This window comes from Apus apus, chromosome 15 (genome assembly GCF_020740795.1).
Source record: "Apus apus isolate bApuApu2 chromosome 15, bApuApu2.pri.cur, whole genome shotgun sequence".
Taxonomy (NCBI): Eukaryota; Metazoa; Chordata; class Aves; order Apodiformes; family Apodidae; genus Apus; species Apus apus.
The window spans coordinates 4,284,305-4,306,980 of record NC_067296.1 but is presented as its reverse complement, the minus strand read 5'-3'; the positions used below and the strand labels follow the sequence as shown (position 1 = coordinate 4,306,980).

Genomic DNA, 22,676 nt, shown 5'->3' with positions numbered 1-22,676 from the left:
TGCAGCAAAGAATTAGGGAGAAAAAAACGCTGCTAACACCACGTGGTTCATACACACTGTTCTTTATTCAGGCCAACTTGTAGAAGGGGTAGAAGAAAAAAGGTGTGTCTTTACTGTACTGCACCAGTTTTCTGGATACCAGAATAGCCTGTGTTTGTTTTTTATTTATTTGATTAGCATTGGAAAGAAGAAGTTAATTTAAAACTAGTAAATGAAGCAATTCAGATTCCATGAGGCCCATTTAGCTTTTCTTCCACAGCCACAGTACCAAATCCTGCCGTGGTTGGTGCTGCAATGACCAACTGATTTTCCAAGTCTTTTAACATAAACAAGTCAAACCTGTAAAATAACGTTCACATCTTTTGGTATATAATACTTATAATATCTCAGTCTAAAGAAATGCAGTTGTTTACTAAATTACCCTGCAGCATGCATTCATTCTGTGTTTCCTTACCTGTATCTTGTCAATAAAGGATCAGCCATCATCTCCCTCACCAACATGCCATCAGTTAGAAACTAGAGGTGATGCAAAGAGAAATATAAAACTATCACCCTACCAGGCAGTCTTGATTACCCACATGAATTTTTTTAAAGACTATTTTCTAGGTTTTTGCCTGAATTTTTCCTTGCCTTTAATTTTGTAATGACCTATTAAATTGATACATTTTCAGCTATGGAAGCCAAATATGTGCTTCTGAGTGTTAACCCAGAGACAAACAGAGTGGTTGCTTTATAACCAATATAATTATTTTAATTAGTTAACAAACAGATTAGCAACACTGAAAGATGGCAATAGAAGCTTTTTTCAGCATTGTCTGTAATGTGGTTACATCTGAACCACCAGTAACATCCTGTTTGTCAATTTAGTCTTGACCTTCTCAAAGAGGACTACTTGGTATCTATCACACACTTCTGACCAGAACACAAACCTTAACATTTCAACAAAATCCAACAGTTTAATTTAAGGGTTTCTTCCTTCTAGCCAGTGGAAACCCTACAGTTTTATGAAGCCATCAAACAGTATTTTGACCTGGGACTCCAACTGTGGCCTTAAACTAGGCAAGAATTGGTGTGCAAGGTAAAAAGCTCCAAATTTCTAACTGCAAAATATTAGTCATCACATTAAAGAAAACATTTCAGCTGCATTTAATGAACAAACATTTAAATTTCTTTCACTTTAAAGGGCCACAGAAAAAAAATCAAAAAGTCAATTGTCTCATTCATCATCATTGCTATTCCAGCATAACTAAACTCTCATCTGTAGCAACACAAGCAAGATTAATACTGCTCACAGTACTAAAGAACAGCTGCAAAGCTTGCTATTTAATCCACTCAAATTATTCTCAGTTAGCCTAATCATCTTATGTTTTATCTGCACTTTTAATCAGAATCTATTTATAAGGTGGTGAGGATATTTTAGCTGTGATTCACTGCAGCCTTTCACCACGACTTTGAGTGACATATCACGTCCCACTAGCACTGCACCAGCCTCTGGCCATACTCACCTTGAAAATCTCCTTCAGTTTTAAAATGGTGGCTGCCAGAACATTTATTTTTTTAATTAAGATTTTAACAGTCACAGCCACTTCAAGCACACTTTTGGAGCACCCACCTGAAAAAATTAAATGCTACCTAGTCTCTTTTCTGGCCATCACAAGGTCCTCATGTATTTTGCAAAAAAACTTTCAGCTAACCCTTTAGAGTAACCACCTCCAGTCCATGTTTCACCTTAATTCTTGTAGCATGAGGATCCGTGCAGTCATCAAACCGGATACAATATCCAACTTCATGCCCCAACACTGCACCTCTTTCATCAGCAACTCGGCCTGCAACCTGAGCAAAGAGATTGTTATAAACAAGAGACAGCTCACAGGACACCTCTTGATTGGATCATTATTTTGTCCATAGAGAACTGGCATCCAAACAGGAAGAGTGGTAGTGCTTCCAAAGAATTATTTGCTCTCATTCAAATACAAAATTCTGAGATAACAGCACATACTAAACATACAAGTGGTAAAAACTTCTAAAATGCTGTAGTGTAACTGAATAATCCTACTTCACACTGCTGCTACTCAGGAAAGCTACAGAGGTATCTTTCTGGGATAAGTACTCTGACAGACCTACACAGGCAGTCACTTAACCAGTGACAATGCTGGGGAAGGTCCACTTACCAGCAATTCTAAGAGTGCAATTTAAGAACACAGTTGCCATGGAAAAAGGTAAAGATCACAGGTATATGGCATGCAGAAAAGAGTTAGCAGTTAAGATCCTCTGTCCCTGAACTTATTCAGACTTCTTTAAAAAATAAAATGCTACTTTTCTTAATGAAGAATCTTCTATTCAGAAAAGAGACAGAACCAGCAAAATAATTAATAGAAGAACAATTTTGGGGACAGTACTACGCTAGGGCCTTTAGCTAAAAATCTTGAGTTATTCAGACCTACTCTGTAGAACATGAAATATAATCAGGCCATGGTCTCAGCAAGTTACAAAGACATACAGTAGTTAAAGACACAGTAAAACTCCACAGCACCTACAGTAGTTCTAGTAGAATTCCAAGAGGAAGCTACTGTCAGTCGAGTGACATTCAAAACAGGCAGTGAATTCATTATTTCACTTGAAATCTTATCACTCCACTACTTTCAGCCCCAGCATTCAGGCTAATTGTCAGTCTGAATAAAGCAAGCAGAAGTTCAGGAATTTCTAAACTATGCCTTATGGCTCTGCAACTACCCATCTTTACTTCTGACAACCCCCATACTATAGCTGGGAAAGCAGATAAATGCAGCAATTAAAATCAAAGATCACTTTCAATTCAAGACAAAGCAGTAAATCATCAACTGTACCTCCCATCTCCCTGCAACAGCCATACAGTGGCAGTTTGCAATAACATTCTTGAGGAAAAATCCGGCTGTGTCTATATACTAAGCCCTAATTGAGTCATCTTTTTATTTTAGGCTAAAGCAAAATGTGTTAAAACTTCAAAGGGAAAAGAGAAACAAGTTTGTAATGAGAAATCATTGCAGTATATGCAACATCTCCTGAGGAACCGTGCACTGTCAGCTGGATCCCTGTGAAGGAGAAAAGGGAGGACACTGCAGGCAGGCTTCCCAAAGCACAGGATGCAGATCACTGCTAGAGACTGTTACCTTAACCATGCTGGATCTGGTCAAAGAATACTGGATGAGAAGAAACAGCAACTTGTACAGCTGTTTAGTCTGCTACATGTTTACCAGAGGCACAAGCTGTTTTGCTGCACGTAGTTTAATACTGTTTGTAAAGAGGCAAAATGAGGATAACGAGATGGCACCTCAGTTTTCTGTACAAAAAGGATGCTGCAGCAAAAACTTCAGCCCACCAAGTCAGTGTTTGGCACCAGATACAAAGACAAGGAGCACTGGCTGCTTTCTGTACAGACTGTTACCAGGGAGTGTAAGCTTTTGCCCTCAGCATTCCCTCTTCTTCCTCTCATATCTACCTGATGTTATGCACTCCTACACATAGTATCTATATAAAAAGATTTCTCACAATAAAATTGTTTCTCTTTTCCCCAACACTCTTACATGGGGAAACACAAAAAAACCCCAACAACAACAACACAAAAAATCCACAGAAAAAAAGGTTCAATAAAACTAGGTATGAATTGCTAGAAAGATGTATACAACCTCCTCCTCCTTCCACTGACCATGTTACTAAACACAGGTTTACATTACTGCTTTGCTTTGGGAAAGAAATTAAGGGTCACACAAGCACAGTTCTAGTCCAGAGTCAATCCTAGCTCATCCCTGCACAGCCCTAACTTCTGTACACAGCTCTGCTGACCAATGCAATTTTATTTCAAAGCTTCTACATCTGCAATTCTGGACTTGGAATCTTTGGCAAGACCTACTCATCGGGTTGAATTAAGTGCACAGTACCAGCAATTCTGAGGGAAGATAAGCAGGAACATCTACTAATTCAGGAGCTCAGGGAGTTGTGATTCCTGCAATTCAGCTAAACCTGCCAATAAGCTAGAGGTTATAATGAAAACAAACAGGGAAAATTTGGACATGGACAAACTCACTGAAACAGCAGCAACTCGACGAGGTTGTGTCACTCCAACAACTCTTCCTTCAGCTGTCCAGCCAGCTTCTGCCAGGTACTGCAATCAAATATTGGGGAAGAGAAACTAATTGGCCATGGTGTGATTCCAGCAAGGTGTTAGCTCTCTGCACTATGTGCTTTTTCCTAGTTCTAACACTAACTGATGCATGACCTTGGGCAAATCAGCTACTTGGAGATTTTGTGCCTTGCTAATCTCACCGTTATAACCAATATAGCACAACACAGGCACATAAGCTTTCAGAAATCATCCAAGAGCAGTTATTTGTCTCTCAGGTACTTTTGAACTAGTTAATTTCTTTTCTTTATTTTATAACCTTTTTAAAACAAAACAAAAAAAAGCTAAGCAGCACAAGCCCTGCACTCACACTGAAGCACATGACATTCACTGTCACTTAAAATCAACAATAGGCTTCTAATTCTCAGGATTTTTTCATTCCAGCCACAAATGAGGCAATTTTACAAGGCCACAAAAATATACAACATTCCAAAAATCTCCAAGAAGTAAGCTCCGAAGAAAAGTGTATCTTTTTTCCTTCTTAAAAACATATACTCAACAGGATTAGAAACATGATTCTGAGAGAGTAATAAACACCTGCTATGGCACAGTGGCTACTATTTGTACCAGCATAAACTTATTTGTTGTGTCTGGTCCTTTCCTGTAGTGGAAGAAGGTTTTATATCACAGGTACCTCTTGCTATCTACTATGAAGCCTTATCTTCTTCTCCTCTTGGTCACACTCATGAGCACAAGGGAGTTCCATTCTCACAGCACAGATCTGGGTTGCTGTTTTCACATTTCATGCACAAAACCCTGAAGAAATACCCAATTCTGTCAACTTAAACAGACACTTACTTGTGGAATCTGCGTTGATTTCCCACAACCTGTTTCCCCAACAATCACCAGAGTCTGATAGTTCTCCACTAGATAAAGTATGTGATTTCTTAGCTGAAAAAGAAGACATTTAAGTATGAAGAACAAATGTGTAGGAAAAAAACAATTAAAATGACAATATTTACATATCTAACAGAAATAGTACATTCATTTTACATGGAGTTTAATGCCAAAAGCTAAATAGTTCATTAAAATCTATAAATTACATGCAAAACACATAGTGATTAACATAAATCTACAAAGCCTGTAAAACTGTCAGTAACAGCTGTCAAACAGGACCATCAATTCCAAGATAGCAAGGTCATAAAACCATTGTTTGATGTTGTGAAGTGATTCTATACTGCTCTTTCCAAAAAAAGCCAGATACCATGCAACAGATTCAACATACCAAAAAAATAAACTTCTGTACCTTAAAAACAGGCAGCTTTTGTCTTTGTTGCTCAATAGAAAGGGAAGCATAAGGATTATAGATGATGGTTATGCCACTGCTCTCAGCAGGACTCTGTCTCTCCTCTGAGACACTGACACCAGGACCCTCCGTGCCTAGATGACATAAGTTAATTAAACTGGGAGAACACACTTTCTGCCTAGTGTATCACAACACAACCAAAATAAATGTGTTCCTCACCAGGAGGAATTATGGGTACCAGCATATAGCAAAAGACTAACTTTTCTATGAAAATAATCCACATATTAACTAACAGTAAACATGTAGAAATTCTTCCTAATAAAATATGTGTCTCCTGCTGGTTAAAAAAAAATCCAATGTAAGTATTTTAATTTTTAAAAGATAAAGGAGGAAAAAAAAAACATAGGAAAAATATACAGCAATATCTTGGGAATTTTCTTCTTTTTCTGTGCAACAGTTCAGATTTATATTCAACATCTTTCTCAGAAGTATGACCATGGATTATAAGCTAGGCTGTCAGCCTTGTAACAGAACTTCTCTTGACTAACATCAACTCTATAAAGATTAAACCTTGTCTGCTAATGAGATTTGTCACTTCAGACCTGAATTTACCTCAGCAACCGAAACTCAATTTATTTCTGCTGCAGGTCACCATAAAACTATTGAAGATCAAAAATGCTGAGTCATGCAAGTGAATTAGAAACAAAAACTCATCTCACTAATAATCTCCAGCTGCAGAGTCAACTGGGAAAGAGAGCAAAGAGAAGGATTCCTGTTTTGAAGGATTTGCTTGCTTGGGCTGTTCCCACTTTCTCCACTGTTTAAAAACAGTTACTCCCCATTCAAAGCTGCCAAGCAACTTTTATAGCAAATAGATCCAATTTTAAGAGTGATTGGCAATTATTCCACTGTTCACTCCCTAGGACAGACAGGGAAGTTAAGAACCAGGGACTTGAATACCTGGATCTGGACAAATCAGCCAAGTTAACAGATATTGCTTCTCATCACCCACTGATTTTCTTTGATAAACTAATCTTGACTGTGGAACAGCTTTGCAAACCACAGCACAGCACAATGCAGTGACCAATTTTTTAAAAATTACCAACATCATACCCACTACACTCCACTTTGGGATAAGCGAGTCGGAAGGTAAAAAACTGCCCAAAGCCCAAGGGAACAATCTCAGAGTCACAGCACAGCAGTGGCTGGGAGAGATCTCTTGAGACCTTCTAGCCCAACACCACACGGCCCCTAGAGCAGGCTGCTCCAGACCTTGTTCAGTTGGGTTGGAGACACCCCAACCTACATGACTGCTTGCTCCAGAACCCACAATAGAAAAGGTTTTTCTGATGTGTAAGCTGACTTTTTCGTATCCCAACTCGTGCCCATGACCTCTTGTACTGTCAAGAGGCACTACCAAGAAGAGTCTGGCCCCATCTTCTTCACACACACCCCCCCCCCCCCCCATCAGGTATTTATATACTTCGAAAAGAACCTCCTGCAATTCCTCATCTCCAGGCTGCACAGTCCCAGCTCCCCCAGCCTCCCCTTGCCTGTCGCATCCTCACATCTCTCCGCCACCTCTGTGGCACCTCACTGTGCGGACCTGCCTCAGCCCTGGTGCTGGGGAGCCCTCAGACCACCCCGTCATGGCCCTCCCAGCGCTGAGGGGAAGGCTCACCGCCCTCACCCCCACAGCAACGCTCTCCCCCGGGCAGCCCGGGACGCGGGTGACCTTCTCTGCTGCCATCAAGGGCTCAGGCTCAGCTCGCTGCCCACAGGACCCCAGGATCCCCTCAGCCCTCTGTGCGGCGCCTGGGGCTCTGCCCCGCGGGGGCAGGACTTCCCGCACCCCTCGGTTAAACTGATCGGGGCTCCCCTAGGCGTTCCTCCAGCCACTCCACCTCCACCACACCTCCACTCCCGCCTCACGGGCTGAGCGGGGGCTCCGTCCCCTCCCCTGCCACCCCGGGTACCGGCTGAGAGACCCCGCCAGCCCCGGCGGGACAGCGCGTTTCTCCTCTCCCCTCAGCGCCTGAAGCCCGTGCGACCCCCGAGCAGCCGCGGGCCGCGCCGGGAGAGGGGAGGGAGCCCCGGGGCCCGCCGCAGGCAGCCCGGGAAGGGGCTGTGGCACGCGTCCCCACCGCCCCGGCCCCGCGGCCCCTCACCCGGCTTCCAAAACTTCACCGGCCCCGCGGGCGCCGCCATCTTGGGGTGAGGGGGCAAGCGGAAGCGAGCGGCGGCGGGGCCCACGTGACCAGCGGGCCGTTGCCGTGGCGACCGAGCGGGGCCCGAGGGCGGGCGGCAGGGCCTGCCTGCCCGGGCGCGGCGGCTGCCTGGGCTGCCGCAGCTTTGGGCTTTGTCCTGTTTTAACGGCAAAAAAAACCCGGCTCCCGGCTCATAACGCCGAGCGTGAGCGCCGTGGTGTTAAAAAGCGATGCTGCTGAGGAACCCCAGGGGGTCTCGTTCACCCAAACCAACCCCCTGGTCTCCCAAGCTGGAAGAAAAAGGGTGATGTACAGCCCGCCCGTGGAGTGCTCCCTGTTAGTAACGTGAAGTGTGTGACCCGGGGAGAATTTAGGGTTTAACGGGATTGAACGATGGCCACCAAAAAATCCTTGTCTCTGTCGTGAAGCTCATTGCTTGCCTTCACACCAAGGCCTCACGTGCTGCATGTCCCACCAGCAGCTGAAGGACTAGAAAGAGAATAACAGTTAACAGATCCAGTGGGCCCCTACCAGAGCCACTAAAATTATTACTGAATCAAATTTGATGTAGACTTCGAGCTAAGTATAGGCTGGAATGAAAAAAAAAAAAAAAGGCACAAAACCCAGCTTCTAGTAAATTCAGAAATATCAAAACTTCATGCTTATGGGGAAAAAAAAAATATTGCATATTCATTTTTATCATTCTCATTTTTCAGTAATAAGGTGAGGTGTTGGTTGTGTGGTTGTGGTGCTGGACACAGGCTGCACTCCACACTCACCTCTTATTCTAAGTCTCTAACTTGCCACTGGGAAAAAAAAAGGTTATTCTGTTATAATTACAGACATTCTTAAAATTCTAGCTAGAACTTTGTACTAGTACAATCTACTTTTCAGATTAAGTCCACTCTATCAAGTGTGTTGTATCCTCAATGTATTATCAACTGTCAAGAAAAAGCCCTACAGGTGGCTCATGCAAAGAGTTGCCTATAAAAGTGATGAGGTGAACAACAAAGTGGAAAACTTACATTTCAGGAAAACATACAGGTATTATTTTGAAAATAAGATTGTACAAACAAAATTTTGCATATACTACAACATTGTAAATTTTTTGTGTGTGTTTATGGAAAATATACTTAAGAATAAAAATGCGTATTTCAAACTTCTTTACATCTGGAGGAAAGTGAAGAGAGGGAAATCTGTTGATTTACAGATTAGGTGATTCAGAACTGTTACGTTTTCATGATTGCAAGTGCAGAAGAAAAGGCACAGATAAGTTCTATCCTAATCAGCACATGATTGCATTCTCCATAAAGGTTGTTCTTGTGAGTTCAACATGTTCCATTTAATGTTGTCCCACTGACGTTTAGTGAAGTTTTAACCTTCTCCTTTGAAGCCCAGAACCCACAAGACACTTAGACAAGCATATACCTGAGTTTTCTGCAGTAACAACTTCAGAAATGTTTTACCTTTGCTTTTGCCAGAGTTGCTGCAGTTGGACTAACAAGCAGGCTGCTGGAACATCCGTGCCTCAATGTGCAATGATTTGGGAGGATAGTTTATTCATTTGGGTTTTTTATTTTTCTCCAGAAGTGGGTAGATGAATGAAAAGATTGAGATTGCATGAAAACTTAAGAATAAATTGCTCTGTTTCTGACTTCCACGTTACTGCATGTCTGGTGGAAGTAAGGCTTTTGAGCAGCAGCTTCAGATTTCAGATCTACTGAGCTTTTCTGGTAAGATCAGACAGCAGAAGCAGTTGTAAAGAAATCAAGAAGTATGCAGAGTAATGCCAAGAAAACGGTCTTATTCAGCTCTACTACAAACATACTGGGTTCTTAGGAACACTATCCCCTGCACACATGTATTACATGATGTCCAACAATCCAAGTATTCTGGTATAGAGGAAAGGTCATTGGAAATTCAACCATTGCAAGAGCCTTGCTCAACTGCCACGTCAGCTGGTTCTGTCAAGCAGCACAGCTTCATGTAGAGAAAGTGTAACATCTGAGGACTAGTGACATGGTACGAATCTACTTGTTTCTAGGTTATGGTTACTCCAGTTCTGTGTAATGAAAAAATGTGTGGAGAGTTTGTGCAAGGCAAGACTGCTCTTAGACTACACTTCAGAGCCATGCAGCAGCCCTGCTGTTCATCTTTGGAAGACCTTTAAGCAGTATTATTTTCCATACCTAGATTCCCTAAAAAAACCCCACCAAAACCCAAACCAACCCACCAGCTTAAAACATGTAAGAATAGGTGGAAAAATGAAAATCTGTCAGTGTATTAGAAGTCAATGATGGCTTTCCAAATGTGAAAGGTTTTTCTAAAAAAAAAAAACACCACACCTGAGCCTAAGACAAAACCGTAACTGTATCTTTTGATCTGTGTAATAATGGTCTTCAAATGAAACCACAATTGCAGCATCACTTTCTCTCAGCTGGAGGTTTCCCAGCTGCTCTCACAAGCACACTGTGAGTCAGAACTGGACGTGGACGGCTGGACGTGGCTCCTGAGGTTCTGCTTCTCTCTCTAGTGAACATGCAGTTCATCTCTCCACGATCCAGTGTGGCCTCATCACTAGAGAGCCATTCCTCTTAGTCAGTGGAGGAGAAGTATGCATTACATTATTTGACACGTAGACTGCCTCTCTGGAGGCATGCAGCCAGCTTCGCTTCCTTTTGAGATTTCCTACAAATGCTCTAAGATACAAAAACTCCATTCTCAGGAAGTTTTCCCTGGACAAGTCTCTGGAAGCCACTGTTATCCTGACCAGCTGGTCCAACACCTCATTCTTCTTGCAGCTGGAGAACTCTTTGAGGTTAATAGGCTTGGACCGTGCGTAAAGAATCCGAAATTCCAGGTCAAAGTGTGCAACTGCAGGGCCTGACAGGATCAAAATGTTACTGCTGTTCAGCTTCCCATCTGTCCATGTAAAGCTAACAAAGGAAGAATGAGAAAATTCTGACTTAATTGAAAATAAATAGTAAACAAAGTATTAACTAAAAATTACCATTCATCACGTTTAGTTAAATGCTTCTTATAATCCAGAGATGATGAGCAGTGTGCTCTTTTTAGGACAAACATTACAAATAAACTGTGATAAGGAAAGCAGTTTTGCAACATGGCTTTTTTTCCTTTCCATGTAAAGAAATCATATTAAACAACAGAAAGAAATGGGCACTTGCCTGTAGGAGCCTGTTGTCACTCTAATGCCATCAATTAACATGAACTTCTCACGGACTTTTCCAACAATTTTGGCACCTGACCTCGTGTAGTATGTCTTCCCAGTGATATTTCGAATTCTCATCAGCTGTTAAAGATGTGGCAAGAGTCACGTGGATTTCAAAGTTAAATGATTGCACTTTAAGGAGTAGCACACAACAAGAATGATCTCTGACAAACTAACCAAGGTTGCTGCACAGTGGCACAAGATTCACGCTCTAGAAACCAAATGATATTTTTGTCTTGTTTTAGTAGGTGAAGAGGTGGCATTAAGGAGCAAACCCATAAGCTCATTGTGCAGAATGTGGCTGTAAAAACTGCTGTTGCTAATCTTGGAGGGACCTGAACTCCACAGATTCCTGAGAACCTGCTTCTACTACAGGCTTCAAAGTGTTGGCAAGCCTGAGCAACTCCAGTCATGCTTTAGGAACTGGACATTCCTCCATTTCCTTGAACACTCAATTAGTGTTTGTGCTCAGAACACACCTGTAACTTCGACAGGTTTTTATGGCAAGAAATGGCTTTTTTTATACAAGAATGGTTAAATCTTCCAAGAAAGAGCCAGCTACATAAGCCCCAATGTAAGCTGTGGGAGCAAGCACGCTAGTTTCTTCTTTTGATAGCTTCATAAAAGGATCAAATCACTATCCCTATAAACATGACAAAGCTCACCTTTTCCTGTTCAAGGTCAACCCCCAGATCCTTGCACATTTTCAGAAAGTGGGAAAATGAAGACTGATCCAGAAGGATATATGCTTTAACTTGCCGCTGGCTACAGGCTTCCAAGAGGTCTTTGAAGATATCAGTATCTGTGAAGGAATCCATGACCAGGGCAATCATCTGCAAAAAGTTTCAGAAGAAATCATGAGGCTGTTTCCATAGCATTCCAAGGGAGATGGCACATAAGGAATCTGACTTTCAAATTAAATATCCCTTCCCCTTTTTTTTATCTCCAGGCAGTCGTGGAACATGGTAGAGTCTTCTGTGATACAGTGTGTTCTTCTGTTGTCCACAGGGCTGCTAAAACATTTAACAGACATGTAAGAAAGAGACAAGAAAGGGAAAAAAAACAACCTAACAAACCTCTGATTAGAATAAAGTTCTGTGAAAATAATGGTATTTTGGTAAATGTGATTACCAAGTGCAGTGCACTGAAGTACAGGAGGCACCATATACATCACCCATCACCCCTTCACTGTTGTCACTTATGTCCCTGTATAGTTAAATAGAAAAAAACCACTGAATTTGTGGACAGAAATTGTTGTTGAAGATTACTTGCCCAAATTTTATTGCTGCTTGTCGATTAATAGAAGATATCATTTAAGATTTTTATTATAGCATTGTAGAGCTTGTTTGTTTGTTTGTTTGTTGAAATTTCATTTCAGCATAGAAACCTTCTTTTGAAGGTTTTTACATTGAACCTTCTTTTGCCAAGACATGTCTTTTTTTGGTTCAATAGGTATCAACAACTGAGCCTCAAAGCCTATTGTAGAAAGACACCTTTTATCTATTTAAAAACCAGAGTAAGTGACAGCAATTATAGCTCCTGCATCTGTCCAGTTGTAAATTATTAATCAAAGTTGTACTAAAAACTTCCCTTTTAATACTGCATAACTTCATGAAAAAAAAAAAATAAAATCACAGAAATCTGAGCACTTTCTCACTTTCCCCCAACTCCAGGGCAGTGCCAAGACCTGTGGAGGCAGAGAGAGACTTGAAAGCTCTTCAAAACACCTCACTAAAAAAATATTTTGCATGAGGAAAAGTCAGACACTTTGCTGTCAGTCTTCTTCAGCGACATCAGGGACTTCTGGTGCCATAGGAGCTCCAAACTGATCATGAAAATGCTTGAGGGTGCTGAGAACATCTCCAAAGAACCAGAAGAGTGGCAAAAAAAACCGTATTGCTTCAGGTTTCTTCCTTACCCTGAGACATGGCAAAACCAGGGATCTAGTTCTATCTTAGACAAATTTGGTCTCTGATTTCTAGGCAAGAGGTTTTTGGGGTTTGTTTTGTTTTTCCCGAGAACAGTTGTCTTTTCCTCAAAAGCACTGCCTGAAAATAAAGGTGAGCTTACTTCCAAAATATAACTTTGACAGTCTTTCAAACTTTTCAAATATGAAAAAAAAAAACCCAAACCGGCTGCCTGCTCCTTAAGTCTCACCTCTCTAGGTTAAAAATGAGGCTTCTCCTCTACTTACACAGATTCTCAGTGCTACTTCGAGCCAAAATCTGATTATTCACCTCAGCTCCTTGAGTAAACCCCCCTGGAGAGCCAGTTCCTGCCCTCCTGGGTCCTTTCCAGGGACCGAACCCCCCGAGCTTGACTTTTATTTGATGTGGGAAAGGGGAAGAGCTGGTTGGAAGAGTTTGGAGCAGGCAGCTCACACAGGTTGCCAGCTTCCCCAAGCTGCGTTTTCATCATTATGGGGAAAAAAGCGCTTGCAAATAATGAACTTAAAGAAATAAATAAAAAAACGGTGGGGAAAGGAAAGAAAGAAAGAAACAAACAAAACAAACGGTAACAAAATAGCATCGTAAGTAAAACCGGGATTGTATCTAAGGGGGGGAAGGAGGTGGCGGGAGCGGTGCGGGAGGGGAGCGGGGCTGTCCCCCCCGGCACTCACCTGCCTCGCGGAGCGGATCTGCCGCCGCACCGCCTCCTTGCAGCCGTACAGCCCGTCCCCGCAGCCGGGCTGGAAGTGCGCTTCCACCCGCGTCAGCCCGCGGAAGGCGCCGCTGGCGAAGCCCGGCCAGCCCAGCTCCAGCGCCGGCGGCTCCAGGTCCGAGCGCTCGGGGAAGTAGGTGAGCGAGGAGGCGTCGAGCGAGGCGCCGGGCGAGGGCTCTCCCGCCGGCTGCGGGGCGGGCGGCAGGGCGCCCCGCACGATGGCCTGCACCTCGGGCTCCGACAGGAAGGGCGGCAGCTGCTCCCGCCGCAGGAAGGCCCGCAGCGCCTCGGGGCCGCCCGCCACCAGCTCCTCCAGCGCCAGCCGCTGCGCCTCGCTGTACGGCCCGGGCGGCCGCGGCGGCCAGCGCCCGGCGCCCTCCTCCAGGCACTGCGACGGGTTGGCCATGGCGCGGCACGGCCCGGCTCGCCGACGCCTTTATAGCGGCTCGGCGGGCGGGTCCCCACGCCTGGATGCTCTTCCACGCCTTCCCGCCCGGCCCCGGGGCAGCGGGAGCCGGTGGCACCGCTCGGGGAGGCGGCCCCGAAGCGCTCAGGGGTCCCCGCTCCGCCCGTCGCCCCCCGGAGGAAAGGGGCTCCGGAGCGGCGGCAGCCACGGGCAAGCCTGGGGGGCAGAGGCAGGTGGGTTTCCCCGCTCGAGGGAAGCGCCCACAGAAAAACAAACTTGAAGGAAGCGGGGATGCTAAGTCCAGCCCTCCACCTGCTCCTCAGCCCCCGAGCAAAAGGCTGCTCCGACCGTCCTCCCGGCCCGGCAGCTGCGATTCAGGCTGCTCTGCTGAGCTCGAGGAGCAGGAAGGCAGCGGCGCGAGGGGAAGTGCTGCGTTAGTCACCCAGGCCCAAAATGCCAAATAAATAGAAAACAAAGCTCAGCAACCATCGGGTGAAAACCCCTCTGGCAAAGGGAGTTTATTTGTAAACCGTTCCTTGTTCCTGGGAGAGTACCCAAACAGCTGCACAGTGTCATAATCAAGTTAAATAGCACACAGAACAAGTGGGTTTTACAGACACTCAAGCACTGTGGAACACAAGCTTTTCAAAACATAATTCGAGATGGGCTCCCTCCCCGCAACTTGCTTCACTCAGGGTGTTCCAGCTCCAGGAGCTGTGCAAGGAAGTATCTTTTTAAACAAGTGCAGACAGAGCTTTTTTCCCACCTGTCCCTAACAGTTTGTGGGAGTGGCTGCTTTGAAACCCAAGTTACAAAAGGAGCTAAGCCTCCTCGTCCAGGAAGGATTTCAGAGATAGAAATGCCAGTTACTAGTTGTTGTTTACACTTAAGTGGCAGTTTTGGATATTTTTCTGTTCATTCATTGCTGTTTACTGGAATATTCAGACAGCAGCTGACATGTGCCATCTACTGGACACACATCCCTGGAAAACAGAAGAAAATACATTACCCAAACTCTTGATTTGTCTTGGCAGGATTCAGAGTCAAGCTGCTCACCAGAGTACTGGGTGGGATGCAGGTCTAAGGAATAGCAGTACAGGTCAGAGCACAGAGAGAGAAGCCACACACTGCTCAAAGTGATCCAGCAAGCACAAGCACACAGTACTGCTAACAAATATTCAGGTAGTGTATCTGCAAAGGAGCTTAACCTAAGATCCATTTAATATTGAGAGTATTAATAAAAACTAGAGTGGCACTTCAGTTCCTCAAACCAAGTTAATAGTGGATAAAGAATAAACAGAGCAGGAAGCAGGATCAGATAGGACAGTTTGAAGAAAAATGTTGTTGTTTTGTTTTTCACTCCTACACTTTCTTGTACAATAATATTATCAAGCATATCCCATAACATTTTGTAGTGCATTTGTCAGTTACTTTTCAGCAAGGGCTCTGTCATGTGCCCTCAGTGTTTGTCTCATCTCTGAGTTAACTCCAAAGAAGAAAGCAGTTTATAGGTCTCTTAACAGAAGCAATATGGTTCAGACATTCTTAGACCAAGCCAGAATTGGAAGGTCATTTTACAGTGTTAAGACTGAAAGTCTTAATTCTGTGTGACAAGTTGCTCAAGTGACAGTTTTCTGAAGTCATCTCAAAAGATAAATACAACAGGTTTGATACAGCGAGATACCGAACTCCAGATGTCACCTCATCTCCCACTCACAAGCACAAAGCCCAACACTTCAGCAATACATTTCCATTAATAGTCTTAACAGATCCAATATAGTTTTAGTTCCAAATACTAGAAACATTTACATCAGGACTGTACCTAAAAGGGGCTCAGCTATCTTGGAGTGCTGAGTTGCTACTTCCTGGTCTTGGTTTTAAGATGCTCTTCTGAGGATGTGTACACACACACACACATATATACATGTATGTATTTACACAAAGGCATGAGAGGATGATCAGACTGAAGAGCTGGTTAGCTCAGTCCCTTTCAGAAGGCTTAAGCAATGGGAAAAGGAGACAGTTGAAGATAAGACCCTACAACTGCTCCAATAGAACCTTCACAGCTTTAGTGAAAGAGAAATGTATCTCTCTCTGAAGTCAGACTTAGAATAAAATGTGTTATGGCTTTTATAAAAGTCATTTCTCCTCATGCCAAAGAGAAAGTAGAAATAAAAGCCATTAAAAAAAATATTAATATACCTTGAAGTAATCTAAATCTCCAGAGCCACTCTGAGCAAGATCAGTCTGACTCAGATTTTTCCAGATGCACATAAATTAAAGCCAGAACATTAGCTAACTCTAGAAAGCAGTCATAAGTTTACTTTTCAGGTTAAGCATCCAGAATGAAAATGAACCGTCACCACTAACGCACGCAAACGGAACATGCAAGTAGCTACTGTATAAACAGACCCCTCTTATTGTTTATAGGATAAAACAAAGTGCTGGAGAGCAACGGACACATGTATTAAAAATAGTAAACGTGCTGGAAGGAAGGGGAAGAATCAGCAGGTACAAAGTGACTGCAATCTGGGGCCGGAGCTCTCGTGCCCCGTGCTCAGTGCAGCAGTCATTTCTTGAGAGAGAAGAGCGACACGTCCCGGAGGCTGCGCAGGCTGGCACTGATGTCCCGCTGCTGCTTCAGGTTGCACCTTCCTGGGTACTGGGGTAGGAAGCTTTCAGGAACACGGCCCCTCTGGGGTGGTTCAGGCACACGGCCCCTCCGGGACAGGATATCCACCATGTGGCTAAGCTTTGACCTGATAGTGGAGTAGTGGAATTGCCTCTCTTTATGCAGTTTTTGGAAATATTCTGCCCTGTGCCTGGTAGAATATTCAAAGGACCGGAGAGATGAGATTGAGCCAGTAGAGCTGGTGAGGGAGCACTGGGATGATGAGGAAGACAGTGATCGCAGACTAGAACTTGATACAGCCCTTCCAAACAGAGCAGATCCTTCTTTTGACAACTTCCTGTGAAGCAGGGGTGTTTCTGTGTCCCCCTCTTCCTTTGTCTGTGTCACTGCTGTCTTCAGCAAAATAGAAGTCTGAGTGCCTGCCACTCTAGCAACGACGGAAGCCTGAGTGCCCATTTCTGCTGTCAGAGCCCTGGTCTGTGTGGCAGCATTACATGTGGTCACCACAGGCTTCCCTTCCCATGGGCCAGTTTGAGTTGACACGCTCTTCCGTTCCACCGTGGCCTCTTGATCATGGAACCACTCCTCTTCACAGAGGCAAGAATGCCCCAAGTTGCAAGGTTTGCCTCCAGGGGTATCTTCAGCCAGATTGAGTTCTTTCAGCAGTTTCTTTGGAGTACTAGACAATCTGGCAAATTCTGCTCTCAAGTTGCCTTCCACAGTATACTCTTCAGGGGACTCTATCCTGTTTGCCAGGTGATCAAATATCCCGCTGTTCCTGCAGCTGGATGGCCACTTAGGGCTGATGGGCATCGACTGGGCATAAAGAATCCTGAACTGGAGGTCAAAGTGTTCAACCACTTGGCCTGATAATAGCAGCAAGTTACTGCTGTTCAGCTTCCCATCAGACCAGGTGAAACTATTGAAAACAAACAAAGATTCACCGTGAATCTCCAGGGTATTGCGACACAGTTAGAGGTAGCAAGACTGATCTTAGAAATGGTGTGCATAAGGTATGAAGTCAACAGACAACTCACTGTCTTCTTCAGAAAGTGCTCTATTTAGCCACGGTCAAGTGCCTTGCTAGCTACAAATAGTGTAAATCAGCTTTCCAAAGCTGTTTACAGTTTTGTGTTAGTCCCACTTAGCTCAAACTAGTCCACTTGCCATTGGCATTCATTAATACAAGGTAAAAAGCAAAGTTAATACACCCTTCTTGCAGAAGCCCCCCCTTTCTATGGGTGCATCAGGCACCAGCAGACCCCAATACTTGCCTGTAGGAGCCTGTTGTCACTCTGATGCCATCAATTAACATGAACTTCTCATGGACTTTCCCAATAATTTTGGCACCTGACCTCATGTAGTACGTGTTCCCCGTGAGAGTTCGAACTCTCATGAGCTGTTTCAGAAAAGAAGAAGTAACATCAGATTTAACTTCCAAAAAGTTCTGCTTAGCAATTATACCTAAAAGCAGCTACACATACTATGGAAGACAGGAATTAAATTAACTTCCTTACATTGTCTGTGAGTGTTATTAGTTACACTGCTAAATTTCTGTTAGCTTAGGAGAGAACAGCCAGTTCTAATTAATTACTACCCATGAAGACAGGAGTGTTTCCTCACCCAGAGGAACTCTCACTGGGGTGTACATAAGCCTGTCCAAGACAAGCCATGACACAGTCATGTCCACTTATATTCAGAGGAATTAAGTAAACCACTGGGTCACAAGCCCTTCTAAAAGAAAGCAATTATGCCTTAGTGAAAAAACTAGATGTTACCAAAGCCATTTCACCCTTGGGTTTCCTGTGTTTCTGTTTTCCTAAGCAAGCAGTTCCTCAAGAAAAAAAATAAAGCTACTTAGATCTTGCAAAATCAAATGCTTGGAAATGGCTGTTTCTTCAGGACAGGGATCATAGTGCACACTCTGCTCAGCACGCCAGCGTTGCTGTAGCTCCTACCTATGGGTAGTGGAGGGTAGGAGTAGATGTGCCTTTTCTACATGTTTTTTGCTGAGTTTGTGGGCTGGATGCTGGATTAGAGACTGAAAAACCATGAGAAACCATGCGATATTGAGCCCTGATCTTCAGGAGCTGAGCAGTATTTCAGAAAATACCCTTTTATATCAGTTATCTAAGAGACAGGATGCTTCAATCTTTCAAGGAAGCCTCATGTTTTATGTAAGGATATCTTTGACATCCATAACAATAAACCATACCACAAAAAATAAAAACAGCCCTCATACCCACCCAGGTTTAGTACTTACACTTTCCTGCTCAGGGCAAACTCCCAAATTCTTGCACATTTCCAAGAAATGGGGTAGAAAGTCATGGTCAAGAAGGATATAGACAGGGACTTTGCGGTTGTTATAGGCATCCTGGAGGTCACCAAATATATCAATATCTGTGAAGGAATCCATGACAAGGGCAATCACCTGCAAGAAAAGTGACAACATTTGTTCAAGAACCTCATTTCACACAAGGCCAGATCACTGCCTCCTCCAGCCATCTTCTCCTGCTGCTGCTGTCATCAAGGCCAGATGCACGTTTCTTTGTCCTGCTGAGCAAGCCCTGGCAAGCTACAGGAGATTTCTAAATGCCTGCAATGTTTCTGTAAATTCACAGTGCCCTGCAGTGCAAAGCATAAGCCTGGAGAGTTTCCCCCTCGCATCTGGTGCTGCTTTTGTACACTTTCACAGCCTGCTTTCCTACATAATCTCCCATAATCCAGCCTTTTGGTGACACCAGGGAAGCTATGGCAGCAGAATGAGGAATCCAGACAAGTCACCTCCACTCCTGTGCTCCCAGCATGATATATCCTGCAACAGCCACTGCCCACAAGAAAATTAGCCCGAATGGCCTCCTCACTTCACAGCTGAGCATCTCACAAACCCCAACTGCTTTCTCTTTGTGTGATTGGAAGGGAATGCTGTCCCTATATAAGTTGCCAAGAGATATACTAGTTCTATAGAAATGTTTCTCACTATTTCCAGACTCTTACCAGATGCTTTCCAACTTTCCAGCCCCAACCTTTACAAGAAATCCTTCCACCCACTAAACAGTTCTTTACAGAAGGCAAGTCCTGAGATGGGAAGATTTTCTTTCAGTGGGCCAAAGACAAGACAACAGTCCCTCCAGCTAATCCATTTTGGTGCTATAATTCTCACCCCTCAAAAGCAGGAACACACATCTGTGTGGGGATATAAAGGCATAAAGGATTTGGCTTTGTTACTTAGTTTTTTATTGTCTTTTTCTCAGACCAGCATCAGACTGTACAACTGCTGCAGGTACCTGGCACCTGCCTTTATCAGATAAATCCTTCACACTCTGCTGCAACATGCCCAAGGTCTATCTGCAATGCAACACAGCTGCTCTGTGTGTGGCATTGCCTGTAGTCAGAGGTAACATTTCCCACAAGAACAGGCAAAGCTTTGCATTCACACCCATGCCCTGCTCCTTAAGGGATGGGCTCCATACAGATCAGCTTTTGCATATAATACACACAGGCACATTGGTATTTCTAGATAAAGTTTGTTTAGCTTGGGCTTCTTACATGTCCTCTGCTTTTTTCCACTGTACCACTTGTCTAAGTGTCAAAGGGAGACAAAAAAGTAAGATGCTTTTGACAACACCAGACAAGTAAGAAAATAACCCCTGAAAACAGAACAATTTACACTAAGCCCCTTGGAAACTGGTGCCTTCAAATGGCTACTCAATTAGTAGCATTAGAGTTCTAATCCTAGAATTAGCTGCTGAAAAGGAAATGTACTTTTAGTCAAAATGAGAAAGAGTACAGTTATACTGAGAGGAGAGACAAAACCTCTCACACACCCATTTCCCTCCACTCATCCATTCAGGATAGTGGAAGCAAGATAGCAACAGTCTCCCCCTTTAGTCACTCGATTCATTTAGTGACTCAAGTCATTTGAGCAAGTTAAGAAGAAACTATACAGCATCTGAAGATTTCCTGTTCCCCACATTAACCCAAAGAACTCAGCCACGATTTAGCAACGTCACAAAGCATCTGATGTTTAGTAAATTAGAGGGGGGGCAACATTTCTCTCCATTCTGTGGCCACACAAGTGCCCCCCGGATCAGACTCGTGCACAGCAGTGCAGGAACAGCTTGCCTGGCTCTTGGCTCGAGCTGGTGTTTGGCAGGATGCTACAAGCAAGAGCATTATGAACAAGTGCAACTTTTTGGAGAAACGGATGTATTCACAGAGTTTACCCAAGTGTTCAGCCTAGTCTCATCTACCTGACAAGGATCCTTTGAGAACAGAGCTTACTCTGTGACCGTTTCTGGCAAGAAGCCCGTTGTTCACGTCATCCTCACACACACCCTAAGCTTCCGTGCTCAGAAGTGGGCAGGGAGTGAGCTCAGTTGCTGATTCAGGGTGTTGCTTCACCCAGCCACCCCAAGAGGAAGCTATACATTCAAATTTTAGTTAAGCCAATGGAGTGGCTGCGAAGGAGAAGGGTGGTTCCCTCCTGAGGACTAGTTAGAGGCTATAAACTTGGGTAACATGAGGAATTGCAGAGAACAGTTAGAAGTTACCACACCACATAGTTTTTTAAGCCATGCTCTGCATTAGATCAAAACCATCCACTCCTGTAGGAGGGAAGTCCTGCTAAGAGCAGCAGGTCTGCACATTACTTAAGGGTGATTAATGAAGAGAAAGAACTGAAGAAATGGGATATCATCACAGAATTACCCCTGTAGATAACGTGATTTTTAGAGAGGCTTTTTTTGTGTCACATCCTTTAAGGGACAGTAGGAGGTTTCCGAGTGGATCTGGCTCGCTTAGCGCATCAGTGAGTGACCTGCAAAAGGAAACCCTCCCCTTTTGTGCAGGAGCACAATCAGCTCGAAACCAGCGTGTGTTTTGGCCACCAGCGGCAGCTGCGGGCCCGGTCAGAGCTCTGGGAGATGTCACGGGTGCAGCACAGCAAGGGACGCACCAGGATGGGTACGAGTGGCACCGCACCCGCCAGTTTGTCCTACTAACGAGACATGTCCCTGCTCGACAGGGGTATTAAAGCCCCTTGCCTATGGCCACACGACGGGGATGCTCATCGGTACCGTCGCTGATTTTTGCTCCGGTTCGCTGACCCCTTCGGAAGGGCCGGTTCGCCGCGGCAGAGCCCGCCCCCCCGGGCCCGGCGCTGTCCCCCCCGGCACTCACCTGCCTCGCGGAGCGGATCTGCCGCCGCACCGCCTCCTTGCAGCCGTACAGCCCGTCCCCGCAGCCGGGCTGGAAGTGCGCTTCCACCCGCGTCAGCCCGCGGAAGGCGCCGCTGGCGAAGCCCGGCCAGCCCAGCTCCAGCGCCGGCGGCTCCAGGTCCGAGCGCTCGGGGAAGTAGGTGAGCGAGGAGGCGTCGAGCGAGGCGCCGGGCGAGGGCTCTCCCGCCGGCTGCGGGGCGGGCGGCAGGGCGCCCCGCACGATGGCCTGCACCTCGGGCTCCGACAGGAAGGGCGGCAGCTGCTCCCGCCGCAGGAAGGCCCGCAGCGCCTCGGGGCCGCCCGCCACCAGCTCCTCCAGCGCCAGCCGCTGCGCCTCGCTGTACGGCCCGGGCGGCCGCGGCGGCCAGCGCCCGGCGCCCTCCTCCAGGCACTGCGACGGGTTGGCCATGGCGCGGCACGGCCCGGCTCGCCGACGCCTTTAGAGCGGCTTTGAATCCAAACAGGTTCGCGCCTCCGCCGCCGCCACTGGGGGAGCCGCGCCCCGCCCCGAGCAGCCGGTTGGCTGCGGCCCGGCCCGGCCCCGCGGCAGCGGCAGCGGCCCGCCCGACGGGGGGAGCGGGACCGGGGAGCGGGACCGGGGGAGCGGGATCCGGGGAGCGGGACCCGAGGGAGCGGGACCGGGGGAGCGGGACCCGGGGGAGCGGGACCCGAGGGAGCGGGATCCGGGGAGCGGGGCCGGGGGAGCGGGATCCGGGGGAGCGGGGCCCGGGGGAGCGGGACCCGGGGGAGCGGGATCGGGGAGCGGGACCCGGGGAGCGGGATCGGGAGCGGGATCGGGGAGCGGGACCCGGGGAGCGGGATCGGGGAGCGGGACCCGGGGGAGCGGGACCCGGGGAGCGGGACCCGGGGAGCGGGACCCGGGGGAGCGGGGCCGGGGAGCGGGATCGGGGAGCGGG

The 22,676-nt window shown here is 45.8% G+C and overlaps 3 protein-coding genes across 4 annotated transcripts in view; all 3 read right to left on the bottom strand.

Annotated features, from left to right (window-relative positions):
- Window positions 1-7,619, bottom strand: part of DHX35 (DEAH-box helicase 35) — a 30,202-nt gene extending 22,583 nt beyond the window's left edge. For both annotated transcript variants that reach the window (XM_051633260.1, XM_051633261.1), the window contains exons 1-6: window positions 7,574-7,619; window positions 5,406-5,539; window positions 4,958-5,050; window positions 4,064-4,141; window positions 1,729-1,833; window positions 455-516 (exon numbers count right to left, since the gene is read on the bottom strand). In XM_051633260.1, the coding sequence (XP_051489220.1) occupies window positions 455-516; window positions 1,729-1,833; window positions 4,064-4,141; window positions 4,958-5,050; window positions 5,406-5,539; window positions 7,574-7,613 (512 nt within the window). In that variant the 5' untranslated portion in view covers window positions 7,614-7,619. The remainder of the gene's footprint in view (window positions 1-454; window positions 517-1,728; window positions 1,834-4,063; window positions 4,142-4,957; window positions 5,051-5,405; window positions 5,540-7,573) is intronic.
- Window positions 7,620-9,964: 2,345 nt separating this feature from the next.
- Window positions 9,965-13,908, bottom strand: LOC127391085 (protein FAM83D-B-like). The gene is made up of 4 exons (XM_051633368.1): window positions 13,462-13,908; window positions 11,507-11,674; window positions 10,798-10,922; window positions 9,965-10,548 (listed from the first exon to the last, which is right to left on the bottom strand). The coding sequence occupies exons 1-4, from the start codon at window positions 13,906-13,908 to the stop codon at window positions 10,158-10,160; spliced, it is 1,131 nt and encodes a 376-aa protein (XP_051489328.1). The 3' UTR covers window positions 9,965-10,157.
- Window positions 13,909-14,449: 541 nt separating this feature from the next.
- LOC127391084 (protein FAM83D-B-like) lies at window positions 14,450-22,183 on the bottom strand. The gene is made up of 4 exons (XM_051633367.1): window positions 21,722-22,183; window positions 18,804-18,971; window positions 17,815-17,939; window positions 14,450-17,459 (listed from the first exon to the last, which is right to left on the bottom strand). Exons 1-4 carry the CDS (start codon window positions 22,166-22,168, stop codon window positions 16,478-16,480), a joined length of 1,722 nt encoding a protein of 573 aa, XP_051489327.1. The 5' UTR covers window positions 22,169-22,183; the 3' UTR covers window positions 14,450-16,477.
- Between the last annotated feature and the right edge of the window lie 493 nt (window positions 22,184-22,676).

Coding starts and splice junctions, on each gene's coding strand:
- LOC127391084 (XM_051633367.1), bottom strand. CDS start 22,168: ATGGCCAACCCGTCGCAGTGCCTGGAGGAGGGCGCCGGGCGCTGGCCG. Junction 18,972..21,721: donor AGATCCGCTCCGCGAGGCAG/GTGAGTGCCGGG, acceptor CTTTTCTTGCAG/GTGATTGCCCTTGTCATGGA. Junction 17,940..18,803: donor TTTGCCCTGAGCAGGAAAGT/GTAAGTACTAAA, acceptor TTTCTGAAACAG/CTCATGAGAGTTCGAACTCT.
- LOC127391085 (XM_051633368.1), bottom strand. CDS start 13,908: ATGGCCAACCCGTCGCAGTGCCTGGAGGAGGGCGCCGGGCGCTGGCCG. Junction 10,923..11,506: donor TTGACCTTGAACAGGAAAAG/GTGAGCTTTGTC, acceptor CATCTTTAACAG/CTGATGAGAATTCGAAATAT. Junction 10,549..10,797: donor GTGACAACAGGCTCCTACAG/GCAAGTGCCCAT, acceptor TTCCTTTGTTAG/CTTTACATGGACAGATGGGA.